We start from the raw sequence: 20,413 nt of genomic DNA on the forward strand, positions 1-20,413 counted from the left end.
TGTTAATGTGCTTTGGGGCTCCATTGTTTGTCTCGCTGTGAATGTGTTCATGTGTGTGTGTGTGTGTGTGTGTGTGTGTGTGTGTGTGTGTGTGTGTGTGTGTGTGTGTGTGTGTGTAAACACTGCATGCAGTGCATCTCTTCCTTGCTAATGCTAATGGCCACATTATGATGAATTGGCTTCATGATTTCAGTTAGGCTGAGTGGTGATTAAATCTTCATTACCGCTTCTGGTCAGTCCTGCTCTACATAGATTGCCAAGAAACTCAATTCCTCTTCATTCCGCAAGAAGTCCCTGACTGAATCAGGACATCCACAGCGACAAACAAATTACAGCTAAGAGAGGAGTGCACAAATAATGAATGCTCTCAATCTCTCACTTCAGCTCTGCAACACTCAAAGATCAGACACGTTTCTCAGAAAATACTTCATGGCCAGCTCATAAAGCCTGTTCGTTATTTTTAAAATGTCTATGCTCAACAAGCAACAGCAGATCAAACATACTTTAACAATAGTCAAAGGCGAAGAGGAAGTGGTATGCTTTGTTTTTGTGAGTAAAGTTATATTAATTCTCAGGTCAGGCCATGATGGTTGGTGTGGTTAAAAGGAAGATGATAGCAGACAGATCTGGTTAATTCAGGAGTTCCAGTAGAGGGCACCCTGATACCTGACACCTCACTGTCAAATGTTAAGGCCTGCGACCGGGGTTCTCAGGGATCAGAGTACAGCCGATTCACCTGACATTCCAGAAAGTAAAAAATAAATAAACAAACAAACAGCAAGGCTTTGGATCCTGGGGATTAAGATTGAGAACCAGTGGTCTATGAAAAAAGCACATTTAAAAACAATATGAATATTGGAATCCTTTCTATCCAGTATTTGTTACTATCAGGCACTCCAATGGACCCCCAGAATTTCTATTAGAAGTGGTACTCAATTCTGATCTTCAAAAATAGGTTTCCTGCAGGTCTTTGTACCTCCCTGGTAGTAAATCAGCCACACATACTGGATAATAAACTATTAGAGAGGAACAAAAACCTGCAGGACACCAGTTTTAAGGACTGGAATAAAGTGCCAACACTTAAGAGGTTTTCAGGGGGGCTTTGAGAAAATGAGAAATAGTTTAATTTCACTCTTGGCTCTCTCCTCCCACACAAGTGGTCACATTTGTCACATTGTCTAAGAAAAGCTATATTTTGATCAGAGGTTTCACAGTACCTGCTGTTTCCTCAACACCTACAGAAGGGACAATTATGTACTGTAAATCCCTGCAAAATCGCTACCAACAATAGCTTTTGAAATGAAGTTCTGTACAGAAGTTCTAATCGAATGGTCTGTGGTCTAATGCAGTGGTTCCCAACCTTTTTTCCTTGGCGCCCCCCCTACTTATGTCTAAGAAAAGCTGAGCCCCCTCTCAGAAACCGAAGTTGAGGTAACTCTCAAGATAGAGCCTTACTTTATTTTTTGATACAGAGGAGTTATCAGCACTTTTACGTTTCTCCGCCATGTTTCATTCATAAAATAGTGATGCCTTGGCGGCAGGAAAAATAAGGATGATAGCAGCTAGCAGCTGACCTGATGACAGCAAGGGCCACAGATAAAGAGGTCCCGGAGGTTTGGCCTACTAAATAGCCTGCCTACAATTTTAAGCAAGAACAAAAATATATAGTTTTTATACAGACTTTTGTACACATTATATAGTCTAGTGTATTATCATAATTTGTTTAACATGTGCAAATATTTTTTTTTTACCTCAACCTCAAACAAGGGCACAGTTAATGGCACAGAAATGAGAAAGGTGGTGCACCTGGCTACGGAATACATTAGGCTACAAATAGCACAGCTACACGTTTTTTTTCTGACATACTGACAGGAGATACAAAATTGACAACTGTTGCTATATCTAAAGCTACCGGAGACAACGGTAAAAAAGAGATTTGGAAAGTATTTATAATTTTCATATTAATCTACTTGCCACACTTTTCGATTTTCTGAAGACAGAAGTAGATAAAATATACATATAAAATATTCTGGACTAACCCGTTTCACATCTTTCCCAAATGTCTCACTGTAGCTAGTTCCAAGAATCTCAAATTGCACATGGGAATTAGAGCCTTCAGCACGGAAGTCCATCATTCCTGTCAGGCCACTGATCCTTCCCTGTAGCAACAACAAGTAGAAAATAGTTACTGTGGGAGATGTCACAACACAAGAGCAGTAGTAGTGATGGCAGTGTTTTCCAGCAAGGAGGTTATGTTTTCGGTTTGGTCTGTTCACCTATTTGTTTGTCAGCAGGATTACGGAAAACAAAATTTGGTAGAAAGGTATATAAATGATCAATGGGAAGTTTTTTAATTATACCATATGATTTATGCAAATTATCCTTTTTTTAAACGTACACTTAATCAACCAGGCTTGTAGGTACAGTATGAGGTTATCAAAGATAATTTAGATAATTTCAGACAAAGGGTGTTTTGGGTACAATCACCTTTTCATGACAAATTCTGGTACATTTTTGAAATAGTATGAACTGTAACGTCAATCCATCAATCAAACAATATGACGAGAGCACCCCATCTTTGTGGTTCTTCGTGCCCCATTTGGTCATCTTACTGTCACACTTGAGATTTAAGCAGCATGACATGCAACAATGACAAATTTCATTATCAGATTGAAATTGATTAAATTGAGCCCTTTCTACAATGAATAGATAGAATTTTGCAGAAGCTATAATTCATCATTTCTTACAAAATAGCAAATGCAAAGCAGCAGCTTTGTTAAGCAAAAAAACCTTTTGGATGGTATCCAACATAGACCATCCTCCATTCCATGGCTTCGTGGACTTTCTCATGCAGTTAAGGCTGGCCATACTGTGCCACTTCCTGTCCTCCAGTTTCCTGTAGAAGGCGTTGGCTAGCATCAACACACTGTCATACAGGTAGAGATTGGACACCTGTTGGAGTAAAAAACAAGCCATATCAATAAATGCATTCTTGGATTGTGTTGATTGTGCTGTGCAACAAAGAACAGAATGCAAACTCTGGATACAACAAAGAAAACAAATAGGTTTTTTTGGGCTCCAAGAAATATCACACAGCCTCATGGTGAACCCTTGTGAGTGAAGCAGACACAAAGGCACTTGTCTTTCAGTCTGATCCTGTGAGGTTTCATGGTAAAATAAGAAAACCTCAGTGGGGAATAAAAGCTTGTCTCCTTGCTTAGAGAGAGAATGGAAAGCATTGGAAAAACTGGTGATACATTTTTTATTTGGTCTGTCAATGTTGTTTGGTGTCGAGATGAAGACCCAGTTTCTTTCTTCATGAGAACAATGTTGAAGGATGGCACAGTGAAGTCAGCAGCAACTGGGCTCTGACTGTCCACATGTTTACACTTGCTGGAAACTTACTGCTAAAACACTGAGGTTTAATTTGCTGCAATCATAGGATTGCACTCTCTGCAGCAGGTTAAATGATATGCATGATCAACAAGAGGTAAAGATGTGAACTGAAGGGGCCAAAGAAAAATAATTTCATGATCAATTATTCTGCCATCAGTCCAACTGTCTTCCTCTGACTGCAGTGCACCCTGTCAGGAATCATGTCTACCCTTCCTGTCTTGGTGTGACAGTGGATTTGATAGGTCCTCTGGGTCAAAGTCAAATTCTCCCACAGCAGAAGACCCATGGAAGCAATACGTGCTGCCACTCCAGGCATTCAGTTCATGACGCATTTAGACTTCAGTCCAAGCCTCTCAGTAGTAAGACATCACACAAGTCAAGTTCACTTTCCTAAAGGTCACTCAGTCCTGATCTAACGCAACATAGTAGCTCTGGATATTTCAGCATACACCACAGCTGACTGCTTGTGAAAGGGATTAGTACAGGAAAAACACTGCCAGTGTTGGGGAGTAACGGAATACATGTACCGGCGTTACGTATTCAGAATACAAATTATGAGTAATTGTATTCCGTTACAGTTACAATTTAAATAGTTGGTATTTAGAATACAGTTACATTGTTGAAATCAATGGATTACATGACGATACTTCTCTGTTTCATGAGTTTATTCACTCTCGCAACTCCATGCATTTCCCAGAAACCCCAATATGAAAACGAAAAAGTGAGCTATTTGCGTGATCATTGATAAGAGGTAAAGATGGAGCCGGAACCGGCACAACAGAGCCAGGGCAGGAATGCGTTTCTATCTTGGAAATTCAAACAGCATTTCACATTAAAGAAAGAGAAGAGAGAACAAAATATAACTGTGCAGTACAACCTCTGCTTGCCAGCAACCAACTTCCTTTCAGCGTCCAAATTCCTCCACCTCCAACCTGAAGAAGCATCTTAAAGTAAGTTATTTTTAGCCAAGGGTAGTCGTCTGCTGTAGTTTTACTGGTCACCTTGCTATTTTGTAGTTGACGTGCGACTTTACATTCTCCTACATGCTGATTAGATAGACTAGCCCCATTTGACATGTTAGCTAACGTTAGCTAAAATTAGCTCGTGGTAGCTTAGACTGCGGTTAGATTTTTGTAGTATGCAGTTCGGGGCTACAAAAACAACAATCTATCTGCTTGTTTAGGTACACATTCAGCCAGTTGGAACAGAAGAACACACCAGAATAGGCCTGTTTAGTAAGCTGTATGTGACGGCCGCATTCCTACACTTGTAAAATGCAATTCAATGTGGAAGTAATCCAAGTATTCAGAATACGTTACTCAGATTGAGTAATGTAACGGAATACGTTACAAATTACATTTTTGGGCATGTATTCTGTATTCTGTAACGGAATACGTTTTGAAAGTATCCTTCACAACACTGAACACTGCAATCTCCTCAGTGTTAACTATTCTGATAAATGCCTAAACTGCCATTACCCGATATTTAACCCTCTTTTGTGTGAATTATTGAGGAATGTGGGTGCACACACCACATGGTTTTGCCATCTGTCCGGAGTATGAAAAAAAGAAAAGAAAAGGGAAATGAACATTTCAATAGAGCTACAGGGAACACAGCAATTGCACTCCAGATGGATTGAGCAAAAGAAAAGTCTAAGGAGGCGACCTTAACTTACTATAGAAAGTACTGAAAGTAAAGTGGCAGGGTGAGCAAGGTTATTACGAAGACCAAAAGAAGGGAATGAGATTGTGTTAGATAAAGTTGTGATGGTGCTGAAGGGCATACTGTACCTTTATTTATTGACTCTCATTGTCATACAGAATTTACCGGAGGTTGGGTTCCTGGCAGAGATGGGGACTCGAGTCTGAGACTCAGACTTGAGTCGCACTTAAGTCGTACAAACAGCTGACTTCAGACTTGACTCGGACTCGACCCAAAAGACTTCAGACTTGACTTGTGACTCGACCCAAAAGACTTCAGACTTGACTCGGACTCGAGCTTCGAGACTTGTCAACAACCTGTTTTCATGCAATTATTGCTTTTTAAATCAAAATGTATTCATGTATTTCTATTTTCTTTTATTGGCGCATACATGGGGAAACGTATGACGAGCTGTATGTCCCCTGCCCTTTGCCATAATGTGCAACGTAACGCATGCGCCTATGTGCGTGCACTCACATATCAAAATATGCATTGCCAATGGCGACACCAAATCCTCCTGGAGTTGTGCCTTTTCTCATTAGTTTTGCTTTCAATAACTTCAACAGTGGCAGTAAATGAACAGCTACATGCAAAGTGTGTGGCACCAAGATAAATGATGCCGGATCAACAACGTCGGACTTCAGCCAGGCATCTCAAAACGCACCTAAATAGGTCAGTCACTCACACACACACCAAAGAGACGTTACATTTAGCGTATATCGTCACAGGTAACAAGCTAACCATCGCAAAGTGTTGTGCTAATGCTGGGAACAGGCAAATTGTATCTTATAATTAGTAGTTGCTGAGGCTAAGAAATCCATGGCGCACAGGAGGTGGGACGCACGGATCCATCTCCCCAGGAACAAACGCTGTGTCGGGTGGGCAAACTCATGTGATGCGTAATTGATCCCCTGGATGATTTGTAGGCTATTAAGTGAACAAGGTGTACCCGGTCCACCAAACACTGGGCCGTCTTGACTATCTTAATTCTGCACATATTTCTGTTACTGTAGTCCTATTTACTATTTCATTATTTCATCCATGCATGGCACAGCGGATCCGTGCGCACTGTCACCGGTCACTGTCACAGGTAACAAGCTAACCATCGCAAAGTGTCGTGCTAATGCTGGGAACATGCAAATTGTATCTTTATAGTTGTATCCATATGATGTGACAGACTTAGGTTAATATTTCACCAGGTCCGAGGTCTAGAGGGATGTGTTAAGTAGACCCCATAAAGTTATCCTACAACTGATTTTGATACTGTACTGTATGGATGGTAGCTACAGGACATGCTTTGAATTCATAAAATTTAACAATACAGTGTTAGGGACAGATCAGATGGCCAGAGACTTGAGACTTGACTTGGACTTATGGCAAAAGACTTGAGACTTGACTTGAACTTGCCCCTCAAAGATTTGAGACTTGACTTGGACTTGCAAAAAATGACTTGTGAACATCTCTGGTTCCTGGTTGACAAATCCTTAATACAAATCATAGATAGCAAAACCTTTTTAAAGGTCTTTCCATGATGGAAGCCTTTGTTAAGCTTGTGATATCTCAGTAGTTTATTGACAAATAATAAGTTGTTTTTTTGGCTTTCTACAATTGGAATATAATCCGTTTTAAGAAGATTTGCACGTTAATGGCAAAAACACGATTTGATTTACTTCTAAACTATATTTTACTCTGTTCTGCCACTTATTCCCCAGTCATATTGAGCTCAAGTCATTTATATTCATGGGCATTCATGTCCCTCATAATTGCCTTATCTAGGGAGTTTAATCTATGTTCAGTTGCATACATAATCAGTTAATATTTGCATTCATGTGGTACTTGGCAGATACTTGTCTATATTGTCCTACACCACTACAACTGTGGAAAAGGCGTGATCAAGCAGGAATCATGCTCATAAGTCCTTACAGCACATGTGCTGTACACAGAATGGGAAAAAAGACCACTTTGTGCTTGTTTTATGGTTCTGCCACTCTGGCTCATAACAAGTGTATCCCTGTTGGCTGCTGGAGAAAGTGTGTGAAACATGCTGGTTGTTGCTAAAACACAACACTGCTGTACTATAAATACTGCAGCAAAAGGGATAAAATAACAGGAAAAACAAAACCTTGCCACTAGTCAAATACACAACACAGCCTCATCCATCATAATGCTTCCATGTTGTGCATTCACCTTCCTCAAAGCTCAGACTCTCCTCTGAAAGTACCTTCTGTTGGTAAATCTGTGACGGTTTGGAACAAATTGAGCATTTGCACAGACAGTGGAGAATTTGGAGTGGTTTTCTCACTTTTCCTGATTTGAAAACTTGCCACCATTGGAATTCATTGTAACCAACTTAATTCAAAGTGACCACAGACATTACCAACCTTTTACAGCTACCTTTCAAGCTTACAGTGGGTGACCATTTGAAACTCAAAAGTTGGAATTTTGGTATCACCACTAATGAATTTTAAAAATTAGTACAATGCTCTTAATTCTGATGTGTTCTTCTGGTTAGATGGTTATTAAAAAAAAACTCTGGGAAGGGAACCATTTTGGGGCAGATTTTATTTGTAGAGCCTGAAAAGATGAAGTTCCTTGTTAGAAATGTAATGTGAAATATGTTGTAAGTTATGTTTATATCTGAAAAAATGTTACCACTGCAAAGATTTTTTAGTGTATCGTCGTAACTCCATGTGGGCTGGGCACTTGTTTGCGCATGACACAATACATCACTAACTAACCTCTATCAAAGAGTTTGTTTTTGATCCTGTTCAGAGTATCTAAAAAATCTGTCAACAGTTTTCAGTGTAATTTGGCCTGGGAATTTAGCCAGTAATTAGTAATTAGTTTTAGTTATCTATCCATATTTTAAAGATTTTAATTGTTTTTTTTCCCTATGAATTACTGCAGTTACTTGAATGAGAAATATTTGCCACATGTATCCATCGATACATTTAATACACATCTATATCCAGTCCATTGAAAATAATTCTTAAGATTTTCTGTGCAGCTATGGCGGACCTATGTGATCTACAGTAACTGACAATATTTCACAAGCTTCAACAGTAAGTCTTTAAGCAGCGTTTACCTCTAAGGACTGCAGATAGCCTTCCTGCGGGTCACAGAGCAGGGAGGAGATGCGATGATTGTTTCTCATACAGCGAACGTTGGTGTCTCTCCACAATGGGAAGACCTGACGAATGATGGTCATCCGCCCCAGAGAGCTGTGAACCAGCTCCATGATGTCTGCATCACTCACCTCCTGAAAAAGAAGACAACAGCAGAAGTTTAGTTTAACAAATCTTTCCCTTTAATCTTAGGTCAAGTATGGTGGCTCTTTTTTTTTTTTTAACAGTGGGGAGTAATGACACAAACCATGAATTTTCAGTTTTCGAAAAGCTGTTGAAAAAGTGGAAATTTGGATAAGAAACAGAACCTCAGAGGGATTTGCATTGGCTGTGCCTACTTCTTGAGCAATTAACATATCAGATGACACATTGGAGGGCTACAGAGCAATTAGATACGAGACAAAGTGAGGTAAAGTGAGGATTTCATTTCATTCTTTGTTGCTATTTGTAGAACATAAAGCATTTTGTATTTTAACAATGATCAACCAAAGCCTATTTCACATATCATTTCTGTACCAACATTGGTTTATTTAATACCTTTGATCAACTGAGTCCATGCTTTAGGCCAAAAGACAGACGGTAACATTTTAATCAATTACTATTTTCAAATGTCAAATTTTAAGATAGAATGTATCATCTAGCAAAGTCTCTTATTTTCTTATTCACATTAGGCTACGTTCAGACTGCAGGCAAAAATGGCCCAAATCAGATTTCTCAGACAAACAGTGTGACCAGCACAAATCACATGAAATCGGATCTTTTCAATTCTGATTTGGGCCACTTTAATATGTGGTCCTACATCAGATAGAGGTCTGATTTTTCTGAACAGTCATTCAGGGAATTCATGCAATTTTACGTCACTCTAGATTAGGGCTGAACGATTAATTGTTTTCAAATCGTAATCGCGATTTGAAAGAATGCGATTAGCTAATAGGGAAAGTGATTAATCGTATGTGAAATATTCAGTTGAATGTTTGGTTTAATATTTGATATTAAAAATGTTATTCCTCTTTTATTATTAAATTATTCCCCCTCAGAGTGTTTGTTTTGTTAGATTGTCATTTGTTTGATTTAAGACAGTCATTTAATTTGTATTGTGTGAAGAAGTTAAGTTAAGTTAGTTTTATTAAAAGGCTCATTAAGGTCAAACTGCAATCCTGACTCCTGGTCTCCGGTTTGTGCTATGGTAAGGTGTTATCTTTCGATTTCAATCTTTGTTTCCATATGGACTGTATAGTACAAGGTACCATATGAAATGTTTCATTATTAAATGTATCTTATATTTGAATTTCTCAACATTATTCTCACGTTGACTTGTCATGCTATATATTTACATAGTTGGTATTGATGGATTCAGCACAACCCCACCTTTCCAATAAGCCATCATATGTGTTTCTATGATAATCCCTGGCAAAGTAACCACAAAGTAAATGAAAACATTCTGCATAGATATTGATTTTTTTGATTGATGTTCGCCTATTTTACGTATGTGTTTATAGGTCACTATTTATTCCATACATCAAGATATTCACATCCTTTCTTTTCTAGTAGGTAAAGCAACTACCTGACTACTAACGTGCCAAGTTTCAAAGCTCTCAGACCTTGTGTGATTGATCTGCATTAGTTTATATGCCTTAACTCCCATACGGACAGACTATATTTTAGTCCTTTTTTGGTTTTGGAGTGTATAACAATATCTGTTAATTTAACAATCTTAGCAGGAAAATATTTTTAGCCAAGAATCCATTTCATATATTAGAGACCTTAGAGATGAGCAAAAACAGTGTTGGCTTTAGATCTACCTCCGGTAGGGGTATCTCAAAAACTAAAGCCCTTTTTGACCATTTGTCACTAGCCTATGCTATGTGAAGGGTCGGATCAATATTCACGAGGCATTGAAAAAGCCTGCTAGTCTCCAGAGCAGGGCAATGGTCAATGCTGAGGCAGACAGTGAGTCTCTTGGGAAACGTTGGGTTCATATACAGTATTATCTAACAATAAAGCTGTGAGAACTTAAACAGCTCTTGGTTAATATAATCCTTAACCACACATGCCTGAATCCATGCTTCCCATCCGTTTTCCTAATCCGATGTTTTGTTTTCTCCTCTTTGCATCGACCTCTGTTGTTACTGCTGGTCTCTGTCCTCCCTCGCTGTTCATTTCTCCTGGCTTCTCACATTGTCTTTCTTTGTATGTTTACCTTATTTCAGCTGACAGTCAACCTTGCCTTTTCACATTATTTAAAAAAAAATAGAGGGTAAACTTCAAACCCCCCTGCCTTTTTCTCATGTCATATACATGTTTATATTTTCAATGCAAAACCACTTGATGGTGAGCAAACTGAATTGATTTATATGGATTCTTTCTTCCAAAACCAAAATTCCCAGATCTTTTATCTGTGTACAGCATGAGTAAAACACTCCTCAGGTGATTCTAGCTCATTTAGTTTATCCTCTGAGTCTTTTTCTGACTCAGTCAGGTGAAAATTATGAATATTCATGAGTTGTCGTGACACATTAATCAGATAAATCATGCGGCATGGTTCACAGAGTCGAACCCTCACGTCCAAGCTATTAACTTCCAGTGCCACCCAGTCCAAGTGTTCTGTCACCATCACAGGTTTGTGTCATAAACTGACCCGGCCACTGATCAATGGGACAGGTCTGATGTGCCTTTTTACCTCTGTTTAAGAAGAAAGTACAGACAATGTGATATATTCCACTTGTACAAAATGCACACAAAAAGGACCAATACTATATAAAGAATACATTAATGATACATCAAGGCCTCTGACTACAATGATCATCCCATAGATTTTGAAAGCACCAGAGAAGCATTATAGAATCTAAATGGTGTACTGTATGTGATTATAATAGCAAGTCGAATCACAATATTACTCAGAACTGTCTGGACACAAGCATTTAACGTCATAAAGTGCTTTTAAAATTTCAGTTTTCAAACAATCATTTCAGGTGTTAAGCAACCCACTCATAATTTCTGAAAGAGTGAATACAGCGCGGCCATGTTTCAATGACGGCCGACGACCAAAATACATTCACAAATCAAGTTCAGATGACAGATTATCCTCTTTGTGCTGCTCAGTCACTGTCATTAATCACTCATGAGAAATACAAAAAATAAAATGACTGGTAATCATGACAGTGATTTAATTAGAAGTTAAGGTGCTTCTTGAAGCTGCAGGCAACTAAATTGAGAAGTAATGTCAGGAAAGAGTCAGAGAAGGAGAGCATAGCACAGTGCGTATGACATTAATTTGAGCTGTATTTGCCTATAAAACATATGTGTCTTTTTTATGTTCTTTCAGTGTATTGTTGAGAGAAAGGTAATTAGTTAGGCAAAAAATAACCACACAATTATTTTATTATCCAGTTATAAGAACCGAATAATTGGTGTCCTATTGTCCTTTTGCAACGGAGAAAAACAATTAAACACCACAAACATAAAATAATGCATGGCACAAGCCTTTGTTGAGTTGTGCTACTGATTTTCAATTTATTAACGTTCATATTAAATTGCAGCTGCCTTTTTTCATCAAACAATAGACATAATTATGTAAAATTTAAGGATTTCGCAATTACATCAATGCCATGTCCTATTCAGTAAGTGCTGCTTTTTAAATTTTTATATTATATTTACTTGTTTTTCACAGAGTGAGAACACATCATTCATGTGGAAAACCATGTACGAAACACTGCTGTTATATTCTGTATTAAAATATTAAGTACAGCCACCACCAATTTGCATTTAGTATTTAGCAAAACCAGATCTACAGTAGAGAGCCAGAGCTATTACTCGTACATAACTGCACAGAAACCTTGTTACGGTTTCTTTAAAAGCATTATGACATGCAATTATATTTCATGTTGTCTTGTATGAACAACACCTTGCAAATTAAATCAGACTAAGATTACATATTAAATGAAGAAGGTCCATACACGTCATGTGCCAGGTGCTATGTCACCTTCCCAGCAGACCAAAGCAGTTATTTCCTATTAAATATCCATGCTATCCTATGGTGAGTGCATCACTGTCAACCACAGCACACCATAAGTCCATGGCCTTTGAATTTCTTGAAAGGCTTTTTGGAAAAAAAAAAAAAAAACACTAGTGCAACCTGCGGGCACCTACACAAATGGGGGTCGGACCACCTAATCTTTGCAGGTTTGGCGAACAAATATGGATGTAAAGAGGCTGAATAGGGATGAACACATTTCAATAGTCGGAGGAATGCAGTATCAGGAGATGGAGTTTCTGTCTCTTTGCAATAACGTGAGGTTATTTTCGTAGTTTGATGAAATGTCTTTGATTATTACTGCCTGTTTTTGATAATTTATCAATGAATTAAAACCGTTGGATTCAGTTAATAATATGTACATACATCTTCATGCACATAACTCTACTACTCTAGATTATTTTATGGGCATTTTAGGCCTTTATTTATATAGGACAGCTTAGACTTGAAAGGGGAGAGAGAGGGGGAATGACATGCAGCAAAGGGCTGCAGGTTGGAGTCGAACCTGCGGCTGCTGCGTCGAGGACTGAACCTCTATATATGGGTGCCCGCTCTACCAGGTGAGCTAGCCAGGCACCCTTTAAATAGAAAAATATTTAGCAATAGTCTGGCTACTCACAGTTCATGATTGCCTGAAAGGGAAGGACTTTAAATGAAAGTGAAACAAATAACCATTTGCAAAATCATGTAGGGCCCTATCTTGCACCCAGCGCAATTGACTTTGTACACCGACGCATGTATCATTCCTATTTTGGTACCCGACGCACAGCAGACTTTTCCCTCCACAGACTCACGTCAGTAAATTAAGTGAATGAACTTGCACTCCCGGGGGCGGTTCAGCAAAAAGAGGAGGCGTGTTCCGGTGCAAACGTTCCCTAGTGTGATTTTGAAGTTTGAGAAAACAATTCCGCCACAGACCAGGAAAAACCTAGTCTAAAGTCAGTGGCACGTAATTCAGATGCTATTTTAAGGGCGCATGCTTGGCCGTAATGTAGAGTGTGCACACCGCGCGTACACTTTGCATCTCTCATCTCACGGACCCAGCAGTTCCTATTTTTGCAAACCATACATAAATACAAGGAAAAATATGACCTTGTTTTACACAACATTTCCATGAATCATGGATGTGTTGATGACATAAATGAGGAAATATTAGACGTAAGGAGATGTGATGTTGAACTGCATGTGCCGATGCCACTTAACCCAAATGCCCCAGCAGCAGCACGGGAGAGGAGAGACAGAAGAGCTGCATCGTCTATAGCAGTGGTTCCCAATCTTTATTCCTTGGCGCCCCACCCCCCCCACCCCCACTTATGTCTAAGAAAAGCTGAGCCCCCCCTCCGAAACCGAAGTTGAGGTAACTCTCAAGATAGAGCCTTACTTTCTTTTTTGATACAGAGGAGTTATCAGCACTTTTACGTTTCTCCGCCATGTTTCATTCATAAAATAGTGATGCCGTGGCGGCAGGAAAAATGAGGATAATAGCAGCTAGCAGCTGACCTGATGACAGCAAGGGCCACAGGTTAAGAGGTCCCGGAGGTTTGGCCTACTAAGTAGCCTGCCTACAATTTTAAGCAAGAACAAAAATATATAGTTTTTATACAGACTTTTGTATACATTATATATTCTAGTGTATTATCATAATTTGTTTAACATGTGCAAATATTTTTTTTTTACCTCAACCTCAAACCAGATAAAGACTTGCGCACCCCCTCTGATCTTTGCCACCCCCCTGAGCGGTCCCCGGACCCCAGGTTGGGAACCACTGGTCTACAGTGAGGTAATCTCGGTCTGATGTTAGACTACATTGCAAAAATATCACCATGCATTCATAACCTTGTGATTTAGTGAGAGTGAGCCCAAAACATCGGAAAGTATGTTTTTGTGACATTTCTTTATTTACATTTTGTCAGAAAGAAAAATCAATAGCAAACGTCGGTCTCCTCGGCTGTTAACTGCTCCTGGCGTGCGCCCATGGATTTATTAAAGTGCTCATATTATGCTCATTTTCAGGTTCATAATTGTATTTTAAGGTTGTACCAGAATATGCTTACATGGTTTAATTTTCAAAATTCACCACATTTTTGTTGTACTGCACAGCTCTCTCTCACTGCTGCAGATCCTCTTTTCACCTGGTCTCTGTTTTAGCTACAGAGTGAGACCTCCTTTCTTCTTCTTCTTCTGTACTATCTTTGATTGCACTCGCACATGCGCAGTAGCTCAGATGTAGATCATGTCAGCTAGCTAGCTCCATAGACAGAAAAAGAAAGGCCGTTTCTCCAACTTCGGTCAGTTACAAGGCAGGATTAGCTAGGAGACTTCTAAATCAGGGTGCACATGTAAGTAGTTCTTTTGTAGATTATGGTGAACTTGTGTGTGTTGTAGCAGTGCTTTGCTATTGAGAACGAGGTAGCATGCTAGACTTAGCATTGGCATGCTAACGCTAACGCTACGAGCTAACGGTTGCGGTTAGCCAGCTCGTTTCGGCTTGTGACGTCGTTTCGTGCTGATTTTGAACTGCTCACCCGGAGACTGAAGGCAGGACACATTCAGAAACCGTATCTCACTCAAAACAGCATGGATGGATTTTTTTCAAAGTTTGTATGCGTGTGGAAGCACCAGAGACACAAAAGAACACCCCAAATCCCAGAAAAAGTGTTTTTTTTTTTCATAATATGGGCACTTTAAGAGCATGCGCCTAACAAATCCGCCATTATAATAGCAATCCGCCATGGAACAAGCACACCTGCTTTTAAAGGGAATGTGAGATAACGCTCTGATTGGTTTATTGCATGTTACGCCCAAACCACACCTATGACTAATGTAGAGTCAAGAGTCATTTATCCCGCTGGTATAATAGCAACAGTGCCCAAGATCCGCCCACAAAGCTACTTGCGTTTGGCGTTTGATACTTTGGCGTATCAAGCGCATTTCAGATCATTTCAGATTGTTAAAATAGGGCCCGTAGTCTGAGCAGGCGGAAATAGCTCGATGGTGTTTTAAGCCCCCAACGTCTCCTTCCGGGCAAAGCTGCGAGCCTGCGACCGTTGACTTCAAGGCACCTAACCCTAACCTTAACCCATAACCATAACCATTGCCTTATCCTAGTGCCTGGAAGGAGACGTTGGGGGCAAAATTGCACTGCACTGTGTGATCCGCATCAACATAACATAAAATAAAACATCTACTTTGACCTAAGAAGATAGACTGCGACTGTGTTAACACTTAAGATTAGATTGGCTGATTCATTATAGCAGGATATCTCAAATGCGACATAAGGTGAAATAGCATGTAAATAATTACATTAATTAATGCACTCATTTTTACAGCACAGTGCAACTGTGTAATAGTCATCCCATTACATAGCTCATTGTCCATGAGTACAGTGCAATGTATATCTTATACATGAGTTGGTGATGAGGGTTGTATTGCTTTGATGGAACCTATGTTTCAGCCTAGAGGTGCGGGGGGTGACATTAAAATGAAAAAATGAAACTGTAACTGCTGTAACATTTTAATAAGGTGGTTAGTGAAGGGAGTCGCCTGTCTGGTATCCTTTAGATTTATGACCATGAAGCAGGATGTCTCCTGTGGTCACGATTTCTTGGTTAGTACATACATTTTTGACATCTGAATTGGGTTTCTGCATAGATTCTCATTGTGCTTAATGATACAAAGAATCAAAACAGCAACCCAGGGTTTTAAAAAATGCAATGTTTTACAGTACTTTGAGTAATCAATAAGCTAACTGGAAAATATAATATTTCTTTTTCTCGTAAGTGGCCTCTTCAGTAATCCACCTTCCTGTCCCACAGTCTGATGTGGTGGAGATTGTGTCAGAAGAAAAGGGTTTCCAGCTCAGTTGCTTGACGGGCAGTTACCAAAGACATCAGTCATATCATGACTGTCCTCCTCGACTCTGTCTGTCACAGCAGGCACAGCCACCTAATCCATCAAACATTCTGAGGTGTCACCGTCCCGCCTTTGAAGGGAAGAAAACAACAACAAATTCTCCCATAATGTGCAATCCATCTGAGTTCACTAGACAGTGTCAGAAGCAGACAACCTTCTGTGTGCTAGCAGCTGCAGCACCCTGGTTTGGTGGGTGGTTTAGGAAGATGCACGCCTGCCTGTCATACCCATGCCCTGCTGCTCACATCAAGTCCTGCTGCACTTCTTAAACTAAATATAAAAGCTTTTTTTTTCTTTTTTCTTAAACATTATATTGTTCATATTTTATATTATATGAACAGTGTGCCGTTCAAACCCACTCCTTTGGTTTTAAAATGCATTAGTGTCTTAAACTACTGAAGACAAGTTTGTTGAGAAAAAAGTTCATCGTTTTAAACTCAAACATTTTGTCTTGGAGTTTGACCTATAATAGGGACTAAAGGTCAGGATATTTCAGTCTCTACTTTATACAAGTGTCATACTACATTTCTTAAAGGACAATTCCGGCACAAAACGAACCTAGGGGTTAATAACAGATGTGTACCCACTCGATCGTTCTCTGGGACATGATTTCATGCTAATCGAATGTGTTTGTAGCTTGAAACAAGCTAGCGCGGACTGCTTATTAGCTTACAACGCTAGTATTCGGGGCATAGGGAAAGTAAAAACAAATCGCTATTTATACCTCTAAAAAAGCTCAAAATATCACCACACTTCAATGGTAGCATAATGAGGGTCCTTCAATGTTAACTGAAGCATTGAGAACATTGTACAGACAGTTTATTAAAAAGACAGATTATACTGATTAGACAGTCGTGTTCTCGTATACAGGCGGCCGCCGTCTTTGGAGCAACGGTCTTTCTAAACTATCTTTTTAATAAACTGTCTGTACACTTACAATGTTCTCAATGCTTCGGTTTACATTTAGGGACCCTCATTATGCTACTGTTGAAGTGTGGTGATATTTTGAGCCTTTTTAGTGGTATAAATAGCGATTTGTTTTTACTTTCCCTGTGCCCCGAATACTAGCATTGTAAGCTAATTAGCTTGTTTCAAGTTACAAACACATTCGATTAGCATGAAATCATGTCCCAGAGAACGACAGAGTGGGTACACATCTGTTATTAACCCCTAGGTTCGTTTTGCGCCGGAATTGTCCTTTAAGGACATCCATGTGTGATCAACAGCCTTTAACCTATTACTGTAACTTTAAATATTTAAGTAACTGTATGTGATATTGTCTTTCTACTGTAATGCTTATGACATCCCTGAATGAAATAACTGCCTTATCAGGATTAGTTTTATTCCTTTTTGTTTATCTGCTAGTCTATTACACCTTATTGTTTTCTGACTTGTGATTATACTCACTCATCATCATCATTTTCCCTCTCCATTCATCTCACTCTGTGCTCTTATCGCATTTCTAGCTTGACAGCTACATTCATTGTGCCATATGATGCCACTGGTGACATATTAGCATAACTGCTTGATGTTGAATGAAATGTGAGACCTCGCTGACTGTATGGGATGTAAAGGCTGGCAGGCAGGCGAGTGACAGTGAGCTTCAAGTTCACCTGGTTAAAATGAATGTCACAACTCAGTCACGACCAGGCAACTGAATAGGAGCAACTGTCTGCAGGGACGGTTGTGCATACAGGGGTAACATGGAAAGCTGTTAGTTCCCTGCAGGATTTTGTGATACACCCAGACTGCATCTGATCAGGCTAACAGGATTTCCATGAGTGCAGGAAAACAGTAGCTAGTATATTATAGCTGTTTAGTAAGAGAGTAAACATTTCACCAGCAGCTGCTACAAAAGGAGAGCGATTCATAGTTGTTGCAGTTTGTAAAAATACCCAGAAAAGATGATAAAATAGAAACATACTACAAATCCGAGAATCTCATTCTGATAATCACTGTGCTTGCCGGCCCTCACGTATTTCAATGAATTAAAAAACCTTGTGCACACTCGTTGTGCTATCAGCCATGTGGGAGGCTGCTCAGAAATTAAATCACAGGCTAATGGAAACAGATTAGCTTTGTACCTTCCTTTAAATCTCCTTCCCCTTTTCCCTTTAGAGATAAGCAAGATTTGTGGATAAATAATTTGCTGTTCGATACATGCCTGGATTCAATTTACATGGTGACTCTTGTTGATCAAGGTTTAGTAATTTAAAAGGCTCTAGGAGAAAATTAAAATCTAAAAGAAAGGTGGACTACTAAGGTGCTCAGAGTTCATGTTTTTTCTTTTTTCTGTACATGAGAGGAGCTCTGGAGGCCAACGGCTGGGAGATGAATAGATCGGCATGAGTAGTAATTGAATTTTCTTGTTAGATTTTTCAACAAGTCTGTGTTATTATCATTTCAAGGTGATTGTCAGTATATATTGGGGAAGGGATTGAAAGCAGGGAAACAAAGAAGAAGAGAACAGTATAATCAACATTTACTGGAAATAGAAAAGAAAACAGGGAAAAAAAAGAGACCAAGAAAATAAAATGGGGATATATTTCATTGCTCACAGATACAACCATGCACATTCTTCCCCTTAAAATGTGTACTAGGGAGAGATAACTCTACAGTAAGCCACATCACATCAACCATTAAGGCAGTGCCATAGAAATTAACATGCCATTAGTTCATACTTTCCAGAGTCAGATGCAATTTAAGCTAATGTCTTAGTGGAAGTGTGTGGGAATTGACTGAAAAAGACATGCATGAATTTGTATGTGAATACTGTTTCAAATTAAGAATTACAGTCCCGATCCTATCGACTGAGACTTCTTAGGTCTTTTTTGGAGACATATCAACAAAACAATTTGATGTAAGCTGCCAGACACAGATAAAGTTTGAAAGAAATCAAGGTCTCATTAGCTGTGGTAAATCAATATTTCAGTTATGTGTGTGCTGAAATGCACGGTGGAAATCATTTGAAACATATAAGGTAGTTATTCTATAAAAGCTCATTCTAGTCTAAAATTAGGTAATTTAGGCTTTTACATACCAGATGGTGTTCAACACATTGAGCCTCATTAACTTTTGTAAATCAATATTTGAGCTACTGAAATACACTGAAATGCTGCACTGTGAATCTCTAACTAAAGCAACTATTTCATACTTGTTGGTTAAAGTGACCAACATAGGTTATCAATTTCTGTGTCAAGAGTAAATTTACCACACATGTCTGCAGTGTGTGAAAATTGATTGTTGCTTAGACAACATAGCTATCTGGGCAACATACACACAATCATGCTCCATGGATTATGGATCAATATGGGTCTTGTTTTGGATGTTGAGCACAGATGTTTGTATAAGTGAAGAGGTGACATTTCATTAAAACACATGGACATCCTATTAGGCAACGCAATGCATATATTCCAGGTTGGGGAAAAACATTTTATCTAAAGTATTTCTTTCACACTGCTTTTAGTATCAGGCAATCCTATGACCCCCTTATCTCCAAATCATTTTTAATTAAAGGAAATGCAGCGCTGAGGCACTTAATCTAAAGTCCACTGCTCTGTCTTGTATTGCTAGTACAGGTGAATGTCAGACACACTGAGCATTGGTAGAGGGGAAAAGACACACTAACGTCAACAGTTAAAGGGAGGGCACTTATACAATATCACATAAAGGCCCAGTCGCTCAGGCAGCCAAGATAAAATGAAAACAAAAGATGTGCTGCTAATTTAAATGAATATGAAAGTGTACACAGTTATAGTGTTGTAGGTTTTCATTTGTTTGTGTATGCATTGGCAGCAAATGAGACTGTGTTGACAGAGGCAAACTCACACTAAGGTCTAAATTCACTCAGGTGCATACAAGTTTGTTTGGCCTTACCTCATTGGCATAGACCCAGTGACTGTCCTTGGATGCCAGGTTGGTTTCCACAGCCTGTAGTGATAAATAAAAAGAAAAAAGAGAGAGGACGGACAAAAAAAGGACATTTTCAGAACCTTGTGTGCATATCATAGAGATCTTACAATAGCTCATGTCAGTCACCCCCTGGGTCTGTCTGGAGCTTAATTTGTAAATCAAGACATCTTGGATCACAGAGAGAGTGCTGGTCCGATGGGTCATGGAAGGAAATAACATCATGCATCAATATCACACTGCCTGGAGGATATTGGACACACCAGCCATGATATAGTATTCCATGTTGAGCACACCAGCTATATACAAGCTGAATATTTTTACATTGGATTTGAAA

At 39.2% G+C, this 20,413-nt stretch overlaps 1 protein-coding gene across 2 annotated transcripts in view; it reads right to left on the bottom strand.

Annotated features, from left to right (window-relative positions):
- grid1a (glutamate receptor, ionotropic, delta 1a) overlaps nucleotides 1-20,413 on the bottom strand; it is a 253,081-nt gene that overhangs the window by 32,338 nt on the left and 200,330 nt on the right. For both annotated transcript variants that reach the window (XM_078273281.1, XM_078273280.1), the window contains exons 5-8: nucleotides 20,044-20,097; nucleotides 8,183-8,356; nucleotides 2,791-2,952; nucleotides 2,040-2,159 (exon numbers count right to left, since the gene is read on the bottom strand). In XM_078273281.1, coding sequence (XP_078129407.1) covers nucleotides 2,040-2,159; nucleotides 2,791-2,952; nucleotides 8,183-8,356; nucleotides 20,044-20,097 — 510 coding nt within the window. The remainder of the gene's footprint in view (nucleotides 1-2,039; nucleotides 2,160-2,790; nucleotides 2,953-8,182; nucleotides 8,357-20,043; nucleotides 20,098-20,413) is intronic.

The sequence above is a fragment of the Sander vitreus genome, chromosome 17 (genome assembly GCF_031162955.1).
Source record: "Sander vitreus isolate 19-12246 chromosome 17, sanVit1, whole genome shotgun sequence".
Taxonomy (NCBI): domain Eukaryota; kingdom Metazoa; phylum Chordata; class Actinopteri; order Perciformes; family Percidae; genus Sander; species Sander vitreus.